Source organism: Lichenostomus cassidix, chromosome 12 (genome assembly GCF_008360975.1).
Source record: "Lichenostomus cassidix isolate B80296 chromosome 12, HeHo_3.0, whole genome shotgun sequence".
NCBI lineage: Eukaryota > Metazoa > Chordata > Aves > Passeriformes > Meliphagidae > Lichenostomus > Lichenostomus cassidix.
Window position 1 is genome coordinate 11954025 of NC_139493.1, and position 26777 is coordinate 11980801.

The 26777-nt window shown below is 37.3% G+C and overlaps 2 protein-coding genes across 5 annotated transcripts in view; one reads left to right on the plus strand and one right to left on the minus strand.

The window, feature by feature from the left end:
- On the plus strand, positions 1-23081 carry ASB14 (ankyrin repeat and SOCS box containing 14). 4 transcript variants are annotated; one of them, XR_014854739.1, is made up of 11 exons: positions 1-1210; positions 1296-1506; positions 1998-2050; positions 2412-2546; positions 2643-2801; positions 4510-4755; positions 5456-5627; positions 6553-7096; positions 7925-8078; positions 8173-8510; positions 17947-23081. XR_014854739.1 is itself a non-coding variant. In XM_085072692.1 (10 exons), exons 2-10 carry the CDS (start codon positions 1379-1381, stop codon positions 8364-8366), a joined length of 1785 nt encoding a protein of 594 aa, XP_084928818.1. In that variant the 5' UTR covers positions 1-1210; positions 1296-1378; the 3' UTR covers positions 8367-8514. The 4 variants fall into 4 exon arrangements, 1 of the variants encoding a protein (XP_084928818.1); XR_014854740.1 differs by having other exon boundaries at positions 1-1134; positions 1336-1506; XR_014854741.1 differs by having other exon boundaries at positions 1-1134; positions 1339-1506.
- APPL1 (adaptor protein, phosphotyrosine interacting with PH domain and leucine zipper 1) overlaps positions 11337-26777 on the minus strand; it is a 23018-nt gene continuing 7577 nt past the window's right edge. Inside the window, exons 6-22 of the mRNA XM_085072691.1 lie at positions 25949-25990; positions 25101-25159; positions 24500-24646; positions 23924-24006; positions 23664-23822; positions 22730-22918; positions 22214-22256; positions 21601-21657; positions 20976-21067; positions 20379-20561; positions 17935-17984; positions 17379-17553; positions 17239-17275; positions 15756-15902; positions 15484-15534; positions 15041-15130; positions 11337-14511 (exon numbers count right to left, since the gene is read on the minus strand). Coding sequence (XP_084928817.1) covers positions 14362-14511; positions 15041-15130; positions 15484-15534; positions 15756-15902; positions 17239-17275; positions 17379-17553; positions 17935-17984; positions 20379-20561; positions 20976-21067; positions 21601-21657; positions 22214-22256; positions 22730-22918; positions 23664-23822; positions 23924-24006; positions 24500-24646; positions 25101-25159; positions 25949-25990 — 1754 coding nt within the window. The 3' untranslated portion in view covers positions 11337-14361. The remainder of the gene's footprint in view (positions 14512-15040; positions 15131-15483; positions 15535-15755; positions 15903-17238; positions 17276-17378; positions 17554-17934; positions 17985-20378; positions 20562-20975; positions 21068-21600; positions 21658-22213; positions 22257-22729; positions 22919-23663; positions 23823-23923; positions 24007-24499; positions 24647-25100; positions 25160-25948; positions 25991-26777) is intronic.

Below are 26777 nucleotides of genomic sequence, written 5' to 3' on the forward strand. Positions count from 1 at the left end.
AGGAGTGACTGAAACACATGAAGGTCTCACTCCATCCTACCATCACTATTACAACTGGGCATCTGTGCCCTTATTTTCCCTGCTTATTGGGTGTTAAACCAGGGTAAGTGTCTTTCTGAAACTGCTTTTCCCTTTAAAACTCTATTTTTCACTTGCTTTTCTATTTATATTAGTGTGAATTATGATTAAGCAATCAGGAACATGTAATAATTTTAATAGAGTTTTTTGCTTGATTATTTGCTTGTTTATGTTTACTTTTATTGTTTTAGTTTTTCTGCTGTCTCTCTCTTAAGCAAGCTCCTAACACCCCCTTCAGTTTGCTCTCCTAGGACAGCACAAAGAACTTTCTTTTCACGATGGAATAGTGACTGCCATAGTTCTGAAATTCTTATTCCAAAAATCAAAAGTATTTTTACAAGGAAAGTGGACTTTAATTCCTTCTTTTGTTGGCACCATTTGTCAGCTCAGACTATTAAATGTAACTGATGTGTGTGAAAGAACCATGGAGAAAGTCCCAGAGTATCTTATGATCGGGTATTTATAGTGAGCTATTAATGGACATGGGCTCTGCAGAGATTGTTTACAATCCTGAAAATGTCACTTTCAACTTAATAATCACTTCTACAAAGGCTGAAGTCTTCCGTCTTTCAGAAGGTGAGGAAACCCAGTAGATTTTCTAAATTCATAGCAAAATCAGTAGTATTTTTAGAAAAAAAAGGTAGTCTAGATTTAAAATGTTTATGTACTCACTGTGATATAGTATAATCAATTACTAACAGTTTCTTGCTGTATATGTTGCTAATATATTTCTCTTTTTTGTTACATATATAATTACAGAGCAAGGCCTTGCAATCACACATTTGGTAATCAGGTAACAAATTAAATTATGCAGGTTTGCTCTGAATTGCTGTTGCCCAACTTTAAGATGTTTCTAGAATTATTCCAAGCTTTGTAGCTGGCATGTTGACAACTTCCTTAAATTTGCTGTGCTCATTCATTTTGCCAAGTTATTTATTTGCTTTCAGTTTTATTATTAACTTCATTTCTTCTTGTCCTGTAGTTTTGTTTTGTTTTGTTTTGTTTTGTTTTTTCAGGCCCACTCTCTTGAAAGACAGGAGTGGAAGTTTTGATAAGGTAAAACAGATGAGAGGTTTGAGCTCAACAGAACATCTGAGGTCTTGAATATGCCAAGAACAGCATGACTACTTAAGTATATAACAGTGTAGTCATTTATTTTAAATTGCATACCGTTTCTCTTGATATTGACACAGTGATTGTTACTTCTACTACTCCAGATTTAACCTGAGGATTTAACAGCTGCTTCTAATTAAAAAGCAGTGTTTCCCTACAAAAGTGATCCATGTTGTGCTGATTTGCCATGAATAATTCTGTATATGTGGTTGATGGTGATTCTGATGAGGAAATCCACACCCAACAAGCTATTGAGGAAAGCTTGCAAGATAGGCACAAAATTGAAACAAGTGGCAGTGCAACAGAGTTTGAAAGGTAAAAAGTTATTATTTCTGTTTTGGATGTCTTCTTGGCATTATTGTAAGCATGTAGTATTGTGCTGAGCTGGTCTCACGGACACTGGAAAGCCCTGGTAGCTCACTTGTTTTGAGTTCTCCCTGGAAAAGTGTACCTGTTTCCTTGAAAATATGGAATGTAGGGAACTTCCAAATTATGTTTTACCTCAATATGTAAATGAGTATAAGGCTCTATGTAGAAGATAAGTAGGTGGTGTAAAATTAGATTGGTATGGGAGCTTCTCCTCATTTTAGCATTTAATCTTTGGCCTTTGTGTGTAAAATTCAATATTTATAGTGTTGGAAACGATCAACAAAAGTGTTTTGGTGTGTTAAACCCTGACACAACCAATGTAACTTAGAGAACTCTAACATACCGTGTAAATTAGAGTATTTAAATTGAGGTATAATTATATCCTGAACTTCACATGAATTTTTAATTCTCATTTTATTCTTGCTCTGTTTATTCAGTTTCCAGTATACTGCAAGTAAAGAACATGGGGAGATCATTGCAGCAATTCGGACAGTTAAGTGCAAATACGCCTCACTAAGCTGACACCCCTAGAAATTGTTGAGCAATGCCTACATTTGAAATGTTTGATCACCTGATTTAAGTGCAGCTTTTTTTATATAGTCTTGGGAGGAGTAAGGAAATTAAAAACAAGACATCCAAAAGCTAACTTATTAGATAGGATCATGGTAGTGGGATGGGTTCAAGTGTTACCCCTTTCAGAAATTCCAGTGCTTCATCTCCTGAAATTAAGGGAAAATTCCAGGCCTTTCTTTTAAAAGGTGCACTGATGGGATAAATGGCACTCAGTGTATTAGTTGTCTGAATTTTGTCTTATGATAAGTAATGGGATCCCTGTGTGTGTTAAAATATCGCAGGCCAAGAAGAGGCCTTGGAGAAGTTGGTGAAGCACAGTTCTGCCTTTGAAGAAGCAGATCATCAAGGCTGGCTTCCTGTGCATGAAGCTGCAGCACAGCTAAATAAGAACATTCTTGAAATAACTCTAAAAGGTACAAAGTCCTTCTGGTTTTCCATCAAAAGGTTTTACAAAGTAGAGTTTGATGAATCATCCAACTTCAAATGTGTTCTGCTTTTCTGTGTTTCAGCCTCCCGTGACATTACGTGGGAACAGACCACTCTAACAGGGGAAACACCTCTCTTGGTGGCAGTAAGACATTGTTTTGTGGACAATGTCCTCTATCTCCTGCTCAATGGCTGCAATCCCAATGTTAAAAATGAAGAGGGAGATTCTCCTTTAGTTATAGGTGAATACTGTTTTTAGGGGTGGAAAGGTGAGGGAATGAAGTGAGAATACAGTTACATATTTTAGTTTTCAATTTGATATATTTAACTTCAATGCCTAAAGTATTTTGCTGTAAGGAGGGAAAAAATGTTAATCTCAGCATTGAATGTGTCTGTCCATGTCTGTTTTTCTCAGATGATAATTAACTTTCTCCATGAAGTGCAGAGTGTCATCCTCTGCTTTCCTTGGCATCATTTCTGCAGTGGTGCCAGGTAACCAAGTCCTTCTGCTTCTTAATGCTATTACTGCCCTTCATGTCTGCAGGCATAAAGCATTCTGCCCACCTGGTATCTCCATAATTGCATCAGACTCTCTTTCTCCAAAACCCATGGTAATTGGCTTTAATTTTCAAAAATTATAGCCAACCAGCCTGATTTATCTGCAGTATGTAGAGCACAAAGCAGAGTTTGTCGCTATTTAGACATTACTGGCATTGGTCCAAGGATGACAAGTGAAGAAGCCAGGCTAACATTCTCAGTTCACTTCTCTTTAATATTTTGTAATTTAAGAATAAGGTCCCCTAACTAGCATGATCCAAGTATAGTCTCATACCCACACTCTTTGTATGAATGCCACTTTAATTTGATCATGCACAAGAACTGTAATTCTTGATTTGTAAAGAACCATATTTTGCCAAAATGTTTTTCAAAAGTGTTCTGTGTTAATTTGCTTTGCTTCCCTCAGTCTGGGCTATGATGCTTTCACTCTTATTGCATCCTAGCCAAAAAAGAGGCAAGTGTGTTCTCATTATCTAAATTCTAAAGGAGCACTCTAAGATTTTTGGATGAACCTGTACATTTTTCTGTATTGAAGGGTGGTTTCTTTTTCAAAGCTGTTGTTAAAGGATGAGAAAAAAGCCTAGCAATCATCTGTAGGACCCCCAGCCCATCCTTGTGAAATGGCTGAAGCTTCAAGTCAGGGCCATCTGCTTAAAAAAAATGTAGGGAATTCCTCGATACTTTTGAAGTGCACTCCCCCAAGAAGGGGATGGACAGGATTTATCTAAAGCAGCCGTGTAGGTTTCAGATAATGGGCCATCCCAGTTTCTATCACCAGTGCTGTCACTGGTGTTCAAGCAGCTGTGGCACGTGAAGCTGCTCGGGCTAATCTGTCCTGATGAAGGACACTCTCTATCCTGCACAGCGTGGAAGATCAAAGAGAGAAGGAGGGAAGGGTGTTGCCTAATCATTCCATCCACTGGAGTTAATGCAAATTTGTCTTTTAAGATCCTCACTGACTTTAGAGTTCAGGCTTATTAAGTTAAGAAGGGATATGAAACAGCCATTATAAGCTTTGTTTCACATTATGGTAACTGCTTATGGAGATTAAATGGAGCTCTGGTGGCAGCTCCTGAGCTCCACGGCCCTGGATGTGATCTCCATCTAGTGGCAAGGAAAGCTGTGTTCTGTTCCATTACCAACAGACAGGAAAAAATCTACAGAGAGAAAAAGACATTACCATTAGATTGTTCGTTTGTATACTTAGTGCTGTCTTGGAAGCAAAGAACAGACTTGTTGATGAGTTAAACCTTTCAATGTAGGGTGACATTTCTCATTGTATAAATAGCACTGTCAGGAACAGCTTTCCTGGGCTGCCACATAACAGGAGCCTTAATGCACAGAATAGGATTGAACAACATCCAGTCTGATGCTTTGCTTGCTGTCCTGCAGCAATTAAACATGATTCCTATGAGACTGCCTCCTTGTTACTACGATTTGGTGCCAGAGTGAATCTGCGTTGTGTCCATGAGAGAACTGCTCTGCATGAGGCAGCCAGGCTGGGCAGGAAGGATCTGGTAAGGCTTCTCCTGGATTCTGGAGCAGATCCTGACCCCCGCAGTGGATATGGCCTCACACCTCTAGCACTGGCTGCACAGATGGGACATACAGAAGTCATGGAGCTCTTACTGCAAAGAGGTGAGACTTTATTAATAGGACCATATAGGGAGAGAAGGCTTCAGACACACCTTCAGAAATAGCAGCAGAAGTAACTCACCTTACTAGAGAAAATTAAATGCTATCTGCACCAAGAGGGTTGTTGTGATGTGATTAAGGCCTGATAAAGATAAAATTTTATATTGAAATAATATATTAATATTTTAGTGAGGACTTATATTGTGTTTAAATGCTTTATTGTTTTCTCAAATAGAAAGTAGACAGGTCACCTTAGGGAAGGCCTGACAAGACACTTATTGTGGGGAATTTCACGTGATGGTTCAGCAACGCTGGAACTGGATTGCATTAACTGTTTGGATACTGGGTTCTCTCACATTTGCAGTTACACCTGTCTGGTCTTTGTAAAGTAAAAGAATTGAAATGCACTGTATGTAAGCCAAAAAGCAACTGTTTGGATTAATAAGAACCAAACTCTTTGTTGGCCCAGTTCTAGGAGCAATTCTTACTGTTTGTGTTCAAAGCAATCTAGACCTTCTTGTTCCCAGGATTACATAAACACATCTAAAATCAAGGATCCAGCACAAAGGTTTATGCCTATAGTGGTTTTCTTTGGTGTTGAAATTCAAAATTCAAAATACCATGTCACTGGGGGGCTGGCAATATTAATTACAGCTGGATATGTACAGTGACAACTGTGCAAATCCTTGCTGCTTCTTCCCAGGTGCAGATGTTCTTTCACAGGCAAAGGATTGTGCTTCTGTATTGTTTGAAGCAGCAGGAGGAGGAAATCCAGATTCTGTGAGTCTTTTACTAGAATATGGGGCTGATGCCAATGTACCAAAGCACTCGGGTCATTTGCCAATCCACAGAGCTGCATATAGAGGACACTTTCTGTGAGTTAATATACTTTAAAATCAAGTCATAGTGATACCAGAAATATTAATTCTACTAATTTTACCTTACTCAAAACAGGCAGCAAATCTGTAGTTTCTACAAGAAATTATTTTTGACTGTGTGAATATTGTTCTGTGTCTGAACATAAGAGACCAGTCAGGATAAAATCTTCATCATTTTAGGATGTCCATCTTAATCCCTATAGTATTTCCCCATTTGTCACAAGTAGTAACACTGCCCAGTGTGATGGTGAGATTCTTAGGACATCCTCACTTACTTTGGTTCAATGTCCCATGTCCACCCCATCACAGAAAAGTGAATGTACTAAATAGCAAATAGACCTAAGGAATAAGGGTTATCCCTATTTTAAAGAGTAAGACTACTGGAAGATATTTATACTAAAATCTCAACTAACAAATGAGAAACAAGAATCTGAGAATTCCTTATTACTGTATTAATATTTTGTATACATTGTTATATTTAAACTTAGATTTATATGTTACATTACAGATTATATGTATTCATATTACAATATATATTTCATTAATTCCCTAATTCCTGTAGGTTAAGCAATAACACTGTGCTTTCAACGTTCAGGAAAAACTTCTATTGAGAAGGAATCTTCTCAATAAAGAAAAAACTTTAGAAAAACTTCTATTGAGAATTTATTCCTGTAGCAAGGAATGGGTTGTTCATGAATAATGGTATAATATCATAATATTTTATGTGTAGTATGTGTAAAGTCAGTATCCATTGCTGCCTAACAATTTCATTGTTAGCAATTCAAGTCAATGCAGGCCATGTTACTGATTGGGTATATTTAAGACTATTTTAACAGTCATGATGAATTCTGAACAGAGAAATTCAAAGATGAGTTAGCTGGACCAATATATTTAAGATTCTGAGATGTTTCTAATTTTTCAGAGCCCTGAAATACTTAGTTCCAGTGACTGATTTTGCTGCCATTAAAGAAAGTGGGATAAGTCCAGTTCACTCAGCTGCAGCAGGAGCACATCCTCAGTGCCTCGAGTTTCTCCTGCAGTCTGGCTTTGATGCCAATTTCATGCTGGCTCAGAGAGTTCGCAGGGGCTACGACGACCACCGGAAATCAGCGCTGTACTTTGCCGTTTCCAACGGGGATATCTGCTCCACACAGCTGCTGCTGAATGCTGGAGCCCTGACAAACCAAGATCCCATCAACTGCCTTCAAATAGCCTTGAGAATGGGCAACTACGAGCTGATGAATCTGCTGCTGCGCCACGGGGCCAATGTCAATTACTTCTGCCGCGTGAACACCACGCATTTCCCGTCAGCTCTGCAGTACGCGCTCAAAGATGAGGTGATGCTGAGGATGCTGCTCAACTACGGCTACGATGTGCACCGCTGCTTCGACTGCCCGCGGGGCAACGGCTCCCATGCCCAGTACGTGACTGACGGCTGGACCTCCACCGTGATCAAAGACACCATGGTATGTGTGCCACATGGCTGCCTGGGCTGGCTTACTACCACTGTCCTTCCTAAACACTGAACGGAAAGGTGCTTAGTGCAGCGTCAGAAATGGAGGTTTTGAAGACAGTTTACACATGAAGAGAGGAATAGACAAGGCTTTAAAATTAAATAGCCTGGTTCATGACAGCAAATGATTGTGAATGGTAATTTTGAATTGTGAAAATACAGCTGGTGATATGCTAATGATCAGTATGGAATTAGCTCTCCAGGGCAGCATTGTCTATGCTGTGAAAGTAGGGATTTGCAGGCTGCCTCTCTGCACTGTCCTGTACCAGAACACCAACACTGCAAGTCTATTGTAAGGATGCTGGCACTGGTGGGATAAGCACTGAGCAAAAATTAGCAAACCTAAAGAGGTTCCTAGAGACACCCATCAGTGTCATTGTTTTGCAGTTTTTAAAGTCCATTTGAACGTAATAAACGTTTCTTTAACCTAAATATAAGAGGATGATGTGTGCACTGGGCTGATGGATCCCCCTATTAAGCACCTGGGATACAAGTCTAAATTCCACTTAGAGAGTGGTAGCTCTTTTTAAGCACCAAGTTACCAAATATACAACTGCTTAAGTTTGGTTTGGATCTGGTACAAAATAACCATCTCTCAGGTTTTTAGATTCTACTAGTGAGGCCTACGCAAACTGTGGTAACCGCTGAACTCCCTTATCTGACAAAACATTCATTCTTCCTTGGATTTTGCGCAAGTTAGTTAATTGTTCTTGTCCTCAGAGACAGAATTCATTTGCTGCAGTATTGAATATTGCCCTACTTGACGTTTTGTTTCTATCAGTTCTGTGAAGTGATAACCTTGTCCTGGCTGAAGCACGTGTCTGCGAAAGTAGTGCGAGTCATGTTGGATTACGTTGATCACGTTAAGATTTGCTGGAAGCTCGAAGCAGTTCTCAAAGAACAAGATCTCTGGCCAGACATCAATTTCATTTTAAGTAAGCATCTGCTTACATTCCTAGTGAAAACAAGATGGTTTGGCATTGGGGCCTTTTTGGTTGGTAGCATTTTAATTTTCCTTCTCCTTTCTAGCAAATCCTCGCTCCCTGAAGCACCTTTGCCGGCTGAAGATCCGGGCGTGCATGGGCCGGCTGCGTCTCCGCTGTCCTGTCTTCATGACCTTCCTCCCACTACCAAACCGCTTGAAAGACTATATACTGTACAAGGAATATGATCTTTATGGACAGGAAAACTTCACAGGGATCTACAACCTCAACTGTGCATAAGTATTAGCCCTGTACTTTGAAGGGAATGGTAACATGGATAAGGCTGTTGTGCCTTTTTCTTTTGGGATTTTCTCTCCTCTGTATATTAAGAAATGCCCACATTCTCCCCTCACCCCCTGAAGAAAATGGCAAGAACTCCAAAATGTAAGTATTGGGGATCCTGTTCTACAGCTCTCCTAGAATATGACCTATATTTCATTAGTTAATATTACGGCAACAGCATTTTAAACACCTAGCGTGACAAAGTGTAAAATGCAGCACTGCAAACCCTTTTTATTTGTGAAGTCCTACAGTGAAGTTCTGAAGAGCAGCTTAAGTATTTTTTTTCACCCAATAAAGCAATCTCCCATTCTAGGCAATGAAATGGGATTAAGCTGTAGAACCCTCTGCTTATCACAGCAGCTCATGTGACATGCCAAGGTTTCAACAAGGTGGCACTGCTGAAAGATGTGTTAGGTCTGCAGCTCCTTCTCAGGTCTGGTATGTCCCCTCCACTAGGGACTTTTGATTATTCTCTCTAGAACTGGGTTTTCGTTTTACAGTGCTGTCCAAAGCATGCTTGCAATTTTTGCAGTTTCTCGCTATAGAGACGGAGCTTAGGCTTTTGGAGCCCTGTCATTTTAGGAAGTGTTACAGAAATCTTGGACCTAGAGCATGCCTGGTCCTTTTAAAAATACTGCAAATGTCAGTCCCTGTTTTAGAAAAAAGAGAAGTTCATCAACACATTTGGCATTAGTAGTATTTATTCCTTCATAATCAAGTAAGCATAGATCTTTTTTTTTCTAGTTATACATGCATCTTTATCATGGAAGTTACAGAATTCAAAAGTCTGCTTTTCCCCAGAAAAATCTACAAACCTTATAAAATACAAATTTAACCATAATGTGGTTATGGCCCATGGTTTTTTACATGGTGGTTATCACATAATAAACTAACTCAGCCTGTGAAGATATGTCCAGTACCTGTGGTCATAGCTGTGCTGGTAGAGCCTCTGCACTGGTAGAGCCTCTGCACTGGGCTTGTTCCCAGAACCGTGGCGCTGCAGAGCCCTCACTGTCCTGTGTCACTGCACCATGGGCCCTGCCCAGCCAGCTGCCACAGCTCCTGGTCACCTTCAGGCTTTGATTGTTGCAAAAATAAGTTATCAGCATTCCCAAGTATAACAACTTCCTCTGAGGTTACCTGGCTAATACTATAAAAATTAAGAGAACTGAGCTACACTTGACAACAGAGGGCTATAACTGCATGTTAGAACTTTGTTTAATGGAAGGGAACACATCCTGTCACCAATAATGGTACTTCCTGAAAGTCAGTATGATGAAGAATGCAGGAGGCTTCTGCGTCAGTACAAATCCCACTCAGCAGGTTACTATAGTTAAGCTTTTATTTAATATACAAAATGCTGACTGGAGCCCTGGCACAATAGGGTTATTATCCATGTTTCCAAGATTAAGACACAACAATCAGAGTTGACATAAATGTGCCATTGGTGCTTTTTAATACAGCTATTCAGGGAAAATGTGCAAGTCAATCTCAAATATTGCAAAAATCACTTACACTTCACCAGAACAGGACCAATCCAGAACACCATCATAAGAATTTGACCACTTCACTCTATTATAAAAATGACCAGAAAGATTGTACAAAATCCTCGGCTTGCAATATAAATTTCATCAGGAATACAAGTGCATTTACAATGACACACTGACTTTTTTCATGACAACTTAGATACCACAGTGGCAGGGAAAAAAAAAGTCAACTTAGTACTTAAATAAAAAAGCCTTGGGGACTAATTAACTTGCAAGAACTTTTGTAATACAGAGCAAGAGAAAGAATATAAAGTATGAGCTTTTGCTGTTACACTAGACAATAGTTCTACTAAATTCACTAAGCAGTGGCAGTTTTCTTTCTCTAGGAGAACTATTTCCTAAATAATAAGAGACTATGTTGTAGCGCATTTTTCACCACTGGCTTGCCCCAAATGCTGTGCAACTGATTAATCAGAATTTACCTTAAACATAGACAGAATTTACTTTAAACAATCAAGTTAATTTCTTTATATCCATGTATGTCAATTACACCTTCATAAATAGCTTCATAAATAGCTTTAGCTGTTTTGTGATTTTCAGCTCTGGGTTTACATCCATATAAAGAGGAAATCTGACAGCCCTCTAGAAGGGGAATGTTTCTTAACTCTGAAATATTACTTTACTGTTCAACAGTAAATTGTCTTGATACAATTTCAAACCTAAACAGATTAAGGAAGTTAAGACTATGACATTCAAATAACTTTTCAGTACCTGATGATAACCAGTTAGATATGTTTAAGTTGCACATGACTTTGACCTTGTTCTCGGGTTCAGACTTGGCCAAACTGGCAGTGGCCACAGAGGAGTGCCAGCTATATAAGCACACCTGATATATTTTTATATTCATGCCATTACATACAGGAACAATGTATGTAGCTTGAAACAACTGATGGTAAGACTGGCTTGGGTCTGCAGTGTATAAATTTACAGTGTTAACAAGCTTCATATCCTCTTACCTAAGGGATAAAAGTGTGACAGTAATTATGAGGCTGCAATTAGCAACATAACAAGTTAGTCCTGAACAATACTGCCAATTCAGTACCTACATGAAGTCACTTCAAAATCATGGACTTGAAACAGTATTTTAAGGAGTGACTGAAATAATAGATGCACATGAAGCAAACTACAGCTTCAGCTGAAAGTGCTTGAAAGATCAGTTTGTGAATAAAAGGCAATAGGAAATAATAAACAGGAGAATTTATTTAATCTCCTGTAATTTATTTAATCTCCTGTAATTTAGGAGAGGAAACCATCTAGTAATTTAGTTACAGTAATACTCAGGTGGTGAAATCTTTCTGGCAGCAGTTCCCAGCACACAATGAGGTGTTCCCACAAAAAGTCATACTCTCAATGAAAATACGAAGCATTGTGTATTTTTTAAATGATTATTAACAAAACTGTTTTCTAATGAAGTAGTTCTAAACCTTATGGGAAAAAAGGTACCAAATAACTTTTCCTTTTGGGAAGAAGGGCGAGGATAAAACCTCAGCAGCTATTTTTGCCTTGAGATAGTTCCAATTACAACCTGTGTGATCCTCCCTTTAGGCAAAGCTCAGTCACTCACCCCCTAACTCAGTCACCATTCCTGTCTGACTTGCTCAGCTCTGCTGACATGCCTTTTGCTCTTGCAGCTTCCATCATTATCCCAGATGCTTTTACCTTCTTGCTCATTTTACACCTGTGAAACTGCCATAAATAAGCAAAAAACCAACCCCTACATTTCATTCATACATATCAGTAGTTTAGTGGTTAAGATGAGAATCATCCAACATTAAGTGAAATGCACTTTACTCCTACTCTGTCTGTTTTAGAAAGCTATTTAATGGCATATATGGAAAGCCTGAAAAGCAAATGGAATAATTTCAACATTTATTGCTAAATCCAAAAAATCTTGTATGACAATAAATTCCCCTGCCAACTTCATTAGATTTTCTTCCTCATCGTTGCAGATTTACATCTAAAATAGTAATGGTAGGTTTTGAGAACAATACAGTAATTCCATTTTCTGACCTTTCTTCAATAAGGCTAATGCAAAACAAGTTACAGATCAGAAATGCTTTTTCATGAGAGTGCGTGTCTATTATCTCTCTTCCCTCTGGAGCCTGGGGTACTGCAGCTCCAGTGCTTAACACAATCAGTCCTCCTCTGACAAGCTGACGACTGGATTCTAGACACTGGAGATCACTGATTTCAGACTTCCTGTGCTGCTTCAAAACTGCTTCATCCTCAGGATATACTTGAGAAAGATAGGAGTAAGACCCACTAACCTTGAGCTACCCTGTGATATTATTTGATAGAAAACAGAAATATCAGTAAATAAAAAGAAACACAAACAAACATGAACTGGAACAATTTACAGAGACAGTCTGCTTTGCCACTCTGTAAGCCTTGATTTTAGCACAAAGGAAAAAAAACTGGATTTGCTGCCTCTCTGTACATTTTCACTGGCAAGATTAAAAATAGTCTCTTAAAAATGGGAGCTGAGAATGGAGGCCTAGATATGAAATAAAAATGCCACTGTCTTTTAAAAGAAGCCTCAGTTTGGTTGGTGGTCCATGTGGCAGTGTGCCAGCCAGATCTGACCACAGGGCAATACTATTTGACTTAACTGGGCAACAGCAAAAGCAGATATTTCTACAAGTGAATGGCTACTCTGGAGATGAAAAATGCACTGGAACAGGACCTCATAACTAACTCAGGAGGAAAACCTGGGGGCTCTGCCCTCCTCAGCCTCCCCCTCCTTTTTCAAGGTAGGGTCTTTTGGTGGCTGCTCAAGCTCCTGCCCAGGCTGTGGTGGCAGGCACTGCTGCCCTTCTGTCTGTCACAGGAGCTGAGGCCATGAACTCCTGCACACCAAGTGACATGTCCAGCAGCAAGGGCAGGAGGAGGATGCTGGCATTAGGCAATGCAGGGCACTCTTCATGTGCTGGAAGAGCCCTCTGTGCACCTACAGCCATCCAACAGACACGACCTGAGATTCCTCACTAACTTTATCAGCACTGAGCAACTCCAGCTAGGAAGGGCTGGGCCATCACCAGCTGCTGAGGAGATACTATCAAAATTGCTTCCATTCCTGAACACCAGAAATGCCATGCAATGAACTGTAAATCACTCATAACTGTTATATTATAACTTGGAATATAAGTATATCTTTTCTCTTTACATATCCTGTTATTTTCATGCCACTATTAGAAAGCTATCTTCTGTTCCACTGGATTTTAGTATTTATAGTAATTAGTGCAAAAATAAATATTTCTCTTCAGACAAGATTTCTCTTCTGGATCAAAAGGTGAATGGACATCTAATACTATACAAAATAAATATTACACAGGGTCTGGCATATGGAGTGCAGATTACAAGCTGTAAACAGACACCACTTTGAAAAATGCTTTCCAGGATTGGCTCTAGGATGTAGGATTTGTATCATCTCTTACTTCAGAACTGGTAAATTCTGTTTGCAAAATAATTTTTTATAAAAAGACTAAAGAGCCTCAATGCATTTTCAGTAGATGAAGTGTACTGGCAGCAAGGCTTTCCATATGCAGAAGATTTTTTATTTGATGGAATTCAAGATGTTCCTGCAACTCTAAGCATGTTTTATAAAAATGAACTCAAAGGTTTACAGCTTTTTATTCCAAGTACTGGGGAAAAACCAAGAACATGGCACTTGTGCTACAAGGCTATATACATTACTCATATAATTTGATGAGGAATGCTTTTCATCATGCAGCAAAGTTCAGCTGCATCTCATCAGCTCTTCTCTAGGTCTGACAGTATCTTTTTCTCCCGTTGAAAGAAGTTTTTTAGCATTGTACTCAACCAAAGGAAAAAAAAAAATCAAGACAGTATCATACAGTGCAAAATGAAACAAAAAAGATCCGTCTGTTTAGAACTATTGTACATCTCACTGATGTTAATGAGGATCCTTCTTTCTAAATCTAACAACAGGTATGTGCAACAAACTGGGTAAAGCTTAGCACTGTCTTATTTGGACATCCACATTTGTTTCCAGCAAGGTGTTTTCCATAGTGCAGTGTAAAGAACTTCTGTGTTACTGCTGAAGCCATTGAATTTTCAGTTTTGCTTCCACAGCAGTCAATTGCACAGAGGTAAGTGGGGAAGAACCCCATGTTTTTTCCCATACTGCAGAGAAGCCTTGAGAAAACATATATTTGTAATAAACATGGCAGCATCACCATGCTTCATCTGGCATACAAGAGAAATTACACTGACAGGAAATGGAAATCTCTTAACTGAGAAAGAAAAATCAAGGCATAATAGGGTCTATATATTGTGAAGTCTTTTCTATACCACGACAGACCCTCCACCTACATTTCACCTCTTGTAGAACTTGTGCCATTTCACCAGATAAATCCATGATTCCAATTTTAATGAAGCAGGCAATGTTAGGCTTCAGATTCTCTCTTCTTCTTTCCCTCTTCTCCTAAATCACTGTCTTCTGACTGGCTGCTGCTAAGGACCACAAACTGTCCTTCTGTGCTGCTCTGGTTGGATCTGCTGGAAGCTGCTATCAACCGGCTCTGCTCCTCCAAGTCCTAAGTTGAAAAGGGGAGTGGGGAAATCAGAAAAAGAGTATTACTTTAAAGCCATCTGCAACTGACACAGGACACCATTATTATGATTTCTAAATGATCTATCAATAATATCAGTGGACAGCCTTGTGCACAAAGGGAATTAAAAGACTGAAGAGGAAACCAAAACAATCAATCTTTTAGCAGTCTTTTCTAACCTAAACAATTCTATGATTCTTCAGCCCCTTTCCTCATTGTGTGACTGAACCCTCATCAGCAACAAATTATTCTTGGCCTGTGATAAGTGTTCCTTCAAGCACTGCTCTTTAAATATTCCTATAAAGATATTTTGTCATTTATCTCCTCAAGGAGCTCTTCTTAAAACTACCATACAAAAGTATACAAAATCTGCACAGGAAACACTTCTGATAATTAACTTCACAATATTCCATGAACTCATACCACAGAGTATGATAGTGGAGCTTGGAGGACAAAACTGCAAAAGAAAGTAAGTAGAAAAAAACTGATATCAAGAAATAATGATGAAAGGTACCTTTTCAATTTGCTTTTGTTTATTCAGTTCTTTTTGCTGTTTCTCTTTGACTCTATCTATTTCTTTCTGCTTTTCTGAAGCTTTTCGGTCCTAAAGGGCAAAAATGGAAATACAGTCAGTAACAACAACCTCAGATGTTTGATACACTACTGACTGATACCAGCTTGCTGACTGTGACATCACTGTTTTGATTATTCTGCTTTTAAAGGACTGGTGTGGTTGTTAAAAGTAGCAAAATTAATCCTACATTGAGTATTATTCTAGAGTAGATATCAGTCAGTTTTTTAATTTGAATTTAAATGTAAATTCTAGGAAAAAAAAATCTTAAAATTCACAACAGTATTACTGCATCTAGAAGCTTCTTGCAGAATACGTTCTATTACACATATTAAATATACCTTCCTTCCATTCTCAAGTATCCCTTGCTTCAAAAAGATTCTTACCAGTTCTGCATGAAAAGCTATCTGTTTGGCCAGTCCGACAGAGTCACAAATCTAAACACAAAACAGATAGGAAATAATTAAAAATGCCTTTAAATTTAAGCCAGCATCCCCAATTAAGATATAACAGCACATTAAAGCACTTGCAGGTAGTTAAACTGACAGGTTTAACTGTTTTTCAGTACATAAACCAAAAAATCCCTTAGACAGCTTGAACGGATCTAGCATCTTGGAATCCAGATTCACAACTCATACAAGTTAACCATCACCAATACCTTTTCCCCTTCATTATTGGATTCAAATATATAGCAGATGGAAGTCTGGCGGCTCTCCACTCTCCCTCCTGAGGTTCTAAGCACAAATCCAAACAGGCGCTTATTCTCCTGGTGTGTAGCATACAGAACTACATTGGGCAAAGGAAACTGCCAAAAGGATCAAATATGGACAGATTAATGGTTCCAGATCATTTTCTACATGAGGTTTCAATATACTACATGTGAATTAATGCACAGCCACAGCACAAGATCTGATTAAACGTTATAAAACACAGATGAGACAGCAAGGATTACATTATTTAAAAGGCAAGCAAATATTAAAAAACAAACTCCATGTAAGAAAAAGGGACCACATTTGCAGTGCGAGTCAGTCATCTTTGTAAATGTGGATACACTTATTTTTTATTTTGTTTTAATCACTCATTATAATTACATTTGTGACTAAGCTATCAATATATTGTTCCATCTAAAGGCACTACTCCTCAAAAAGCTTTATTGCATTTAGCTCAGCTCTCCTGAATTATACAAGCAAGAAAAAAAAACCCAACCCATACGAACCACATACCCTCATTAGTTTGTTACAAGAAAACTGTTTTGCATTCTTATTCTTAAAAGAAGTTGGACTTCAAATTACCTTTTTAAGACTTAAAAGATGATAAATTTTAAAATTCTGAGAGTCCCTACTACAGCTGCTATAAAGTGATAGGATGAGCTTTTCCTAGGATTAGATGTTTGCATTTAGCATATGGGACATAACCTGAGTTCAGGTATCTCACCTGTAAAAGGTTACAGCTTAGGAGTACTTTTGAACTTAATGTCAAACTTTAAATATCAAGATATTTTTCCATGCTCAAGATTTCCTTTTATGGAAAGGAAAGCCATTCAGAACTTCCAAAAAGATGAATGTTTTTAAAAACACAAAGAAATTAAATGATGGACCATAAACTGTGCATAAAAAGGGGGAGAGAGAATAGTTTTGAAACATAAAGAATAAAGACTGCTACTACTGAAAAATTAAGCTGGCCTTATTTTATATCCTAACAAGAATTCCACTTACATCTTATATCAAGTGCATTTTCAATATAGAAAAACAAGGAATCAAACCAGAAACCATGCTACACCCTCAAAGCAATTATGCATTAAAAACAAAACCCCAAAACAAAACAAAAAAACAAGCAGCAAACAAACCCTCTTGGACTTCAGAACTAATGTGACTCCATCATGAATGTTCTCTCTTTAACATTTTATCCTCTCAGATCACAGGGGGAAGGGAGACTCAAAAGCCAATTTGACCTATTGAAATTCCTCCCCTAAACCTGATTTGCAAGTGTTTCTAAATGTCTGCACTGGTCTCCTAATTTCAGTGGCAAATTGGCTAGAAAGCTCATGCTATCATTGATTTTTGCTATCATCTAATAATAATACTTTTAAAGTAAAAGAATTACATTGCTGGGTATTTATCTTAAAATGGAAAGTTACTTACTCGTAGTCTTGTAACTTGTGTCTGTGGATCAATTAACCTAAAAATTTGTTTTTAAAGACAAACCAGAAAGTAAATTTTACCAAAGTGAAAGAAGATCATTCTGTAAATAAACATCAGTAGAAGTCAGGAAGTAAACTTACTTTAAACAGTCACAAGTGACTAACAAGTGTGATTCTGTCATCCTGAAAACGTTATGGATGGCGCGAGCAGCGAGTATTTGACGCATTGTTTCATAAACAACATCTGGGCTTTCATCAGACTTCACTTCCATAGAGCCAAGAAATCTTACAATAAATAACTGATGAAGAATTGAATCTAAGAAAAAAGAAAAGTATTGAAAAAAGCAAACTCCCTTTTGAGTCTCCCATTCAAAACCAAAGGTGGACTGCAGTCAGGAAAACTCCAAACTCCTCCTAATTTGGAAAGAGATTGCTTCTACTTAGCAATTAGAGGTGCAGTTACTACACAGCACATCACACCTCTTTTCATTTGGTTAATGAATACAAAAGATGCAATGAGTCATTCTTACAACAAGTTTTCAGACAGTACTCTGATTTAACTTATCAAATACACTGCAATGTAATTAAGCATTTTAAAACTGGTGTTAAATTAGAAGACAGAAGCTAGAGATGAAAACAGAAGTAAAATTTTCAAATTCTATTTTTATTTTGCATTTAAATAAAGTTGTTGTTTTACCTTCTGTTTCAGGTTTTGAGCCTCCAGATTCACCAAAAGGATTTGTGCGTCTATTAAAAAAATGAAAACATTAAAGCAGGAGTCAGATTCCAGGAACCATTCATGGATAATGCAGTAGTCTCATGGTGCATCAAATACCAACATATAATGAGTTCACAAACTTTTAATCTGGAGGAATAATAATGTGTCATGAATCATAAGGAGAAGCAATTTTATCAGGAGAGACATAAATTGCTGTATTTGAGGCCCCACATTTTGGGAAAAATACCAGATATTGTCCTATTGCTGCCATTAAAAGTTTTTCACCTTTTATTTTTTTTATAATTGAATTAAGCCCCACCCAAAATCTTGTTAATGTTTGAAAAGGTGTAGTTTTAGGGGATGAAATTTCACAGAACAGCTTCAGGAAGCACAGCCAGAAGCCAGGCCCTTTCAGTACTCCACAGGAGCACCCACTTCTCATCACTCTCAAGGTGTTGAATTACTTACTCAAGAGAAGCCCCTGGGTTTTTTTCAAATGCAGCTTTCTGAAAACATCACTGGGGTTTTACTCCTAGAGGGTCAAGAGAAATGTGGCTATTTCTGGCTCTCAAAGACAGAATTACTATCAGTTACAAAGAAAAGTGAAAATACTCTAGGCTTCCAAATCTGCATTTTTCAAAAGCAGTAAAGGAATGAGCACAAGAAATGGGGACATTTTATTTGAAATTTGTGAAAAAGCAATCACCCTTTCTCTTTGGCTCACTGGTAGCTGAAAAGCTATTGGCAAGGGTTCAGTATATTTCAAATTAGGTTTTTTATGGGATTAATGAAAGTGTGACCTCGATAGTTTGTGTTCTAAAAGTAAATTTCAGAACTATGAGAAAAAAAGTTGTTCAGTTTCACATCACCCTGCCAGTTTTATTTTATCAATTATCAAAAATCTTTCAACTACGAGACATCTGCTTTAAAGTAATAAACTTTTTCTAGATTGAAGTCAAGATGGCATTGCTACAATGTTTAGAGAATATGGACTCAATCAAGAACCATCCCATTAAATGCTGACCTGTGTAAGTACAGTAAAGGCAAATTCTTTCTACTAGCATCTTCTATTGCTCAGACTTTTCTTGTCATTTATTTTTAAACTGGAACAGTAAATGCAAGATCTCATAGGATCTCTCAAAAGGCAAAAATAGCATTTAAATGTATGTCATCAGTATCACAAACCAAGGAAAGCACGTTACCTAGCTGTACAAACACTGCAGTTCTTTATGGACAGTGATGATTAATTGAAAATACTAAGCACAACTCTGTTTTCCCTGCTATGAAAAATCTTATTTTCTAGACTAGAATTGTAACTGATGACATCACAGAATATTCTGAGTTGGAAGGAACTCCTAAGTATCATTGAGTCCAACTCTTGAGTGAAAGGCCCATACAGGGATTGAATCCACAGCCTTGGTGTTATTGGCACCCTGCTCTGATCAACTGAGCTAGAGCAGGCTACAAAAGGAATTTAGCTAAGTTTTAAACTTTCACCTTCCTGAAATACAGTTCAAGTCTATTTTAGCTCAGTATATTCTGAAGGATCTAGCTGGTAACCTGCTTATCCTGCTATACCAAACCACAGAAAAAAGAAAACTGTCGAAAAAATCTCAAATGTAAGTTTAACTCTTACATCTGTGAGATGCAATTTAAAGTTCAAATGTTTTCCTAGAAGGGAGTGGGATCTAACACATTTTTGTGACAAGAGTCACATAAATTAGTTTTCATCTCTTTGGCTGTTTTTGTTGTTGTTAAGAGCAGCTGGATCTGCAAATACATTTTCTTAATATCTGAATTCTATAGATATAGTTCCAGAAATGCAATGATGATTTACAGGTCTTTAGTTTTTTGTACATCTCCCACTCAAATATAGTAACAAGTAGGAGAAAATGCTTTTATGTTTTGGGATGAAGTCTTAGATGATTTTAACTTGTCTGTATGTGAAATTACTCTAGAAGCCTAGATCATTTTCACTCACCTTTCAGCTTAAGAGGAGTGTCATCGTATGCCATCATCACCTGGAGGCAGGGCTACCAAATTTCTCTTGAGTTTCCAAGAGGAAATAACCCAAGCTGCTGGGTGAGCAAGCAATAGGAAAGGAAAATACTTCATGAAATCAAAAGTTCAAAATAAATCAATAAGTAAAAAAAGCATTGGCTGTTAAAGCAAGAAAAGCTGCTGCGAAAGAGAAAACTACACCTTGACTCTGGTGACGTAATTAAGCCTTTTTTTTTTTTACAATTCCATTTAACAGTTAAACAAATTGTTTTGTTTCACTGGCCACTGCAGAATTTGTGACATCAGTCAGGGAAAAGGCAATGTGTATGTTGGAGCTGCAGCTTAAATGGGGTTTTCTTGTTCATTTTTGAATTAGTAACATTAACTTTAGGGATGTTTTTCCTTCTCTCTACATCTCCTACCTGCCCGATTGCCCTGAAGATTTTGCTTGGCCAGGCAGATCTTCACTAACTGGAGATATTATGTCAAATTGGATGGGAGTGTCAGGGGCAACAAGTGAATCCAAGGAAAGTGCTGAGAGAGCTGTAGAGTCAGATCCCAGTGAGCCTGTGCTGCTGGTACGAGCTGCAGGAGGACGAGATTGTCTGCAACAAAACCAAAAAGGCAGAATTAGGGTATGTGACTTTGGGTTGGTTGAAAATAAATTAAACCATAGGGGACACAAATACAATATTCCAGAACTTAGATGTAAAACAAAGTGAAATGTAAAAACCTGCAGATCAGGATATAGTAAACAGAGTCTATGTACCTAGTCAAATTTAAGTTAAGGTTACTACTTCCATAAATAACTGCATTAGGTTGTTTTAGCATCAATATATAATCACATATTAAGTATAATGCAATCTGAGGTCTGCTTCTAGGAGTTGGACACATGAAGAAAAATCTCATTATGAAATCACATAACAAAAGAGACATTATGATTTTTTTCCCCCTGGAACTTTATCCAAGATTCTCTTTTTATATGTGCACTTCAAATGCCCTCTAGCTGCTTCACTTACATAGTTGGCCTCATGCTCTCATGCCTCTGCTGAAAGGAAGGAGAAGGAGTGACAGCCTCCAGAGCTGACTGGTTCACACGGGCAGCAATTTCCTGCAGCAGTGATGGGAAAAGATAACTGAAAGCATTTCTCTCAAAGTAAATGTTCAGATTTTAGTTTTATTTATATGCAATTGGGAGAAGTTGTAAATTCAACCCTTCATGAGAATCTTGCATTCCTACATTTTCACTAACACACCTGCAGCATTTTCCTCTAACTTTTCTTCTAACACATATCCTGATGTTAACTTTCTCAGTTTAAGTGAAGACACTGGCTTACTACCAATGTTAATTAAAGACAGCAGTAGAGTGAAGTTGCAATGATAAGTTTGGCAAAACAAGCAAATGTAGCCAGGAAAAAAAAGAAAAATCTCATTTGAGAAATGCAGCCCTCAACTGTGAACTAAAACCCACGAAGACACACTTCATATATAGATACATGCTCTGATATAAAACAGTTTTTAATGGGCCAATTCTGAAAATTTAGCAAGTAAAAAATCATTATGTAAGTTTGTATTAATATGAGTTTGATATATAAATATAAATGTAGACATATTACTGATAAGTACAAATTTTAGTAAAGTTACCTCGGGATTTTCACTTAGATATATCTGCTTAGATATGTTGTTTATGGTGCATATCCACTGAAAAAGAGGAAGGAAAAAGAAAATTAATTAGTCATGTCTTCTAAACAAACTTGATTGAATACCTGCTAGTTTCAGCACTTTTTCCACTTTCTTTATAAATTCAGGGAGCAAAATATTCTGCACACCCAGCTTGTCATTAAATTAACTGCCACCTGCATACTGCAGGATTTTAGATTTTACTCACAAAAATTATTTTAGTCAAACTGAAACTAAACTACAGAAAGCTTAACTCACAGCTCTATGGAATTAAAAAAACATCATGAAGATTCCCTGTTCTTCATTATTCTGTGCTGCAGATGAGACTGTTTCCTTGAGACATTTAAAAAATTCAGTTTGCCTTTTTTGGAATTTGCCCATTTCTTGCATCTGCAAGCTAGAATCTGCTTTCTCTCTCTGCTCTGGAAAACCATCTGCTTCTGTTCCTGGCTTTTCAGTTCTTCTCTGAAGGAGGAAACTAACTGGAATATATGCAGTATCCAGCTATGGTTAGGAATGTATTCCTTCTGTGCAGCAGAAAATCAATGGGCTCCATGCAAACCTCCTGTAAGCTTACCTCTTCATAATCCTTTTTACTTTCTGCCTGTAAGATTGAAGACCTGAAAAAGGAGAATGGAAAAGACAATTTCATATATTTAAAATGCCTCACATACACAGTCATCCAGGAAATTACATTTTCATGTTTACACACTGAACAAGAAGCTATGAAAGGCTGAAGATTCTGTGTCTGTGCTGAGTGCAATCGACATTTAATTAGGGAGAGGAGGAACCTATGCTTTCCTTTCAATTGGAAACAGAAAAGCAACAAAATTCTAATTATGACCATGTAATACTTAAATACTCACAAAACGCAGTAATACATGACTGTAAACTGGTTATCATAATCTTATTCTGAAATATTACTCAGCTACGTTATAAAGCTTATAAACAAAAATCCAGACATTACAAAGTTAAAAGCACATCCCAGATCCTGCTTCTAAACATCCACAAAATATATCAAGCTAATATCTTTCTTTTCTTAATTAGTGAATCCAGTATTTCTTTCAAGAAACAGCAATGTAATACCACTTACTTTTTGCCATCAAAAGATGTTATCTGAAAACAGTACCGTCTGTCCTCACAGTCCACAGCCATCACAGAACAATTGTCTATGTCCATGACAAGTCCCCCAGCCACATCACCTCTTGCCTGGCTCATCAGATTTCCACCTTGAGTGAAGTAAAACTGTCTTTCCCAACTGGAAGATACCAGCCCTGTCTTACTAAGAGATAAAAAGAGATATTCAGTTAGCCTCCATTTTTGCTCAGATACTCTGTAATATTAATTGCTGCAATTGTGTTCTACTAGAGAAATTCATGCCTAATTCAGTGAGTATTTTATTTCAGCTGATGTTATAGAATTATTCTACTTGGTTTTTTTTTTTTAATTCCTTGGAGCTTATTACATAAATTACAGTAAAAAAATCTGAATGTTACACCTTATTTTTAATAACTCTGAAAAACAGCTGCTGGACTTCATTAGAGGCACAGCTCCCTCCTGTGGACAACGAGCTACTGCTGCATGGAATCCAGAAGCTCCTTCAAAGGGGTTTTTGGTTAACAGAATGTTTTGCCTTGTTTATATCAAAATTACAATGTTTTATAAATAACTTGGATCCCAAGCTTTATCAGATACTTATAGAACAATCCCAACAGATGGAATCTTGTTACCTCCCTGTTATGATGCAGGGGAATTACACTCTCAAACTTTTTTCAGGCAAAATTACACTAAAATCAGGATAATTATGCTTTGCACCTGAACAACATTATGTCAGTGTAACAATTAATTTAATACTAATTAGGTGAAGAAGTCCAAAGAAAGAAAAATAATAGCTCCTATGTGACTTATTCAACTAAATATGTAAAATCAGCATAGGTAACATAAAAATAAAAAAAAAAACAGTTTCTTTAGCATTCCTTTCCCAAAACTGATTACTCAGGAATTTTTAAATAACAAGTTAGTCTTACTTTCTTGCATTGAGATAGCCAGCTTTCCGTGTTAGATTCCTATGAGCAGGAAATTTCGTAGGATCAGGATCAGGCAAATACAGTGGGTCACTGGCTACTTCCAAGTCCTCTATAGTTTGTTGCATGTTTTCTACTTCACAATCCATTTCCCTGCGAACACTAAGATAAATGTCTTATTAACGAAGATACTTTATTAATAAGTAGAAACAGAAAAAATAATTGTCTTGATAAAAGTTCAAAACTCAACAAAGCCAACTTACTTCTGTACACTTGTGCCGATATTGGTCAAAAATTCTTCCAGTTGCTCAGTAAGATTTTCTGAACCCATTTTAAAAAAGCTTATCTTTTAAAAAAAAGAAAAAGAGGAAAAGGCAATATTTAGTCATTGATAAAACTACACTAACAATTAACAGATGAAGCCATAGGAGGTTAAAGTTTCTCAGAGAAATCTGTTTTTGTCCCTCATTCCTACCAAAGCCTCTAAGTAGCTACAGCTAAATTGAGTTCAGCCATGAGAAATCCCAGAACAGGAAGTCACAGGACATGGCCCTGCCCTTCCGTTTCTTAGATTCAACAAAAAGCTCCACCTAAGCAACAGGTTGCACTACTTTGCTGCACAAAATATGCAGAGATTGGTTCTTAAATACGAGCTGGAAAGTTTCAAAAGAAAGCAAGAGTTCTTGCCTTTGGAAAGCTTTCAGACAGTGCAGAAGTTAATTTCTACTCAAATCACTGTGGCAGCACCAGATGCTAGAAAGTTTGACTTGCAAAAAAAACCTTTATGAAACACTTTTACATGTTCTTTCAGACCTACACCTTTCAGAATCCGAAATTACCTGAGCTTGCATGTATCCTAGCAAGGGTTCTAGCAGAGAAATTTTCTTTTTGTACTGGAGAGTATTTAATGCACAGAAATAATGCATCATAGTCTGATGCTGTTTTTTCCTTGAAGTATATACATCTTCTGTAACTTCAGCCTTGATCTGAAGAGACACAGACAGGGGAAGGGGGGAAAAGGAATGTTTGAGACTAGGCACAGATCACGTGTCTTCTGGACAGTTTTATAGCCAGCATGGGAAAACACACAGTCATGTTCCACCCTCTATCACCAGCAGCTGCATATTTCATTTCACAATTCTGCTTCTCTAATTTATACAGAAGACATGTGAAAAACAAATACAGCATTCTTTTCTCCCTGGAAAGTGTGGTTATTTCTTCACAGAAACAAAGTGAGTATAATATCACAATGTTATTCCTAAAGCATCATCAGTGTTACAAGACAGGCATGTATTGGAGAAACCTGCTTTTCTGTCTATGCTAAAACAAACTATCAAATGTCAGGTGGAATCTACCACACATTGTGTTCCATCATAAATATATTTAAGAAGAAAATTATTTATCTTCTCTAAAAATCTTTATATTAAGATTTTGTTTTACCTTCTCATTTTCCCTTCTTTTTGACAACCGACTGTATCTGGTAATGGCAGCATCATGATCTAAGCAATCAAGATAAAAATTATTATCATTTTCGTAAATTGATGACTTATGAAACAGCAGAAAAACTTTTGTATCACTGTGTTACATAGACAGCTGAATGCAAAGTTCTGTCATATTAACACCTTGAGGAATTGTTCTTGTCTGTTTATAATCATTTCACTGCTACAAATACTTGGGCTAAAGAAAAATTCTTCAGATGCAAATGTTGCCCAATTGTTACAAAGTTCCCTAAACATCCTCTATTATTCAAAGAACTTGCCATTAAGTAGAGAAACTGTACATTATTAAAACCTGTATTTAATATTTTTTGCTTCCAAAGCAATGAAGCAATTTTCACTGAGAGACGCAGAATCTTACTTAAATAGTAAGTTCTCTACATGGATATATTAGACATAGCTAAAAAAATAACTTCTGACAATAGGGAAGAAAACCATGAAATTAATTTTAGGGAGGTAAAATTTGTTTATTGACCCTGACTTTAAGAAGCGAGCTAGCACCTTACTATTTTTGTAATTTTGGTAGCACAATCCTATATTATTTAATAATCATGCATACATTTTAAGTATTGTAAAAAAACCCTGTCAATTTGCTTTAATGCTTCAGTACACAAAGTAGGGATTTACAAGTGAACCAGGGAAAGTTAAATGCCTAAGCATCACCAAGAAAAATTACACCGAAATTAGTTACTTTAAGCCTACAGGCTTGACTGCACTAGTTAAGTACAAATAATAATCTACAACAATACTGTTGTCTTGTAATATTGATAAGATTAAGTACTTTACACTTACCATTGCTTGCAATTTGGAAAACTTCTTTTAGAGTTAAAATCTCTACAAAAACAACATATCACAATTTCAGTAAGTTGTTATTAACATAACAGCCATGTATTACAGTTTCTCATGTAATGTTTCACTACTGAGCAGTTGAAGGTAACACCTTGGACCATCCTCAGTTACCAGCACAAGCACTACGTGATCAGGCAAGTCTGCTCCCATCTGGGGCCTGAGCATCATTTCTATACCTGTCTGGCTTATAAAAAAAAAACATTACTATACTGCAATAATGTAAGGAGGAACTTCTCGTCAAAATTCTTTGAAAGTCATCATCAACACAAATACATTACTTGTAGTTCCAGTCTGAGTTCTGGTTTGAGATGAGGAAGTGGAAGTATCAAAGCCCAAATTACACTGTGACTCCTCCTGCCTAAAATCAGCTGAGTTCCAGCTGGTTATTGTTTCACTGTGTCAGGGAATTGTAAGCAGCACAATGCCTTACACCTGTTCTGACCTTGCCTGTGGTTTGTGCCATATTACAACATAACCCAGCAGAGAGCCATGGTCAACTTTATGGTAAAGCAAATACAAAAAAACATGGGAAAGCTGCCCAGGAAGTGCCTGTGAAGTCCATAAAGAAGTGTGGGGTCATTACAAACTACATCAGCTAGTGGCTAAAAACTTCCAGTGGGAAAATTTAATTTGCAATTACTGCCTCAAGGATGCTCCTTCAGTAAGTGCTAACATGAGATTTTTCCAAGTTCTGAGGAGTAATATCCACCTTGGGATATTTATGATTTCTTGCTCAAAAAAAAACAAAACCAAAAGCATAATGTATTTATTC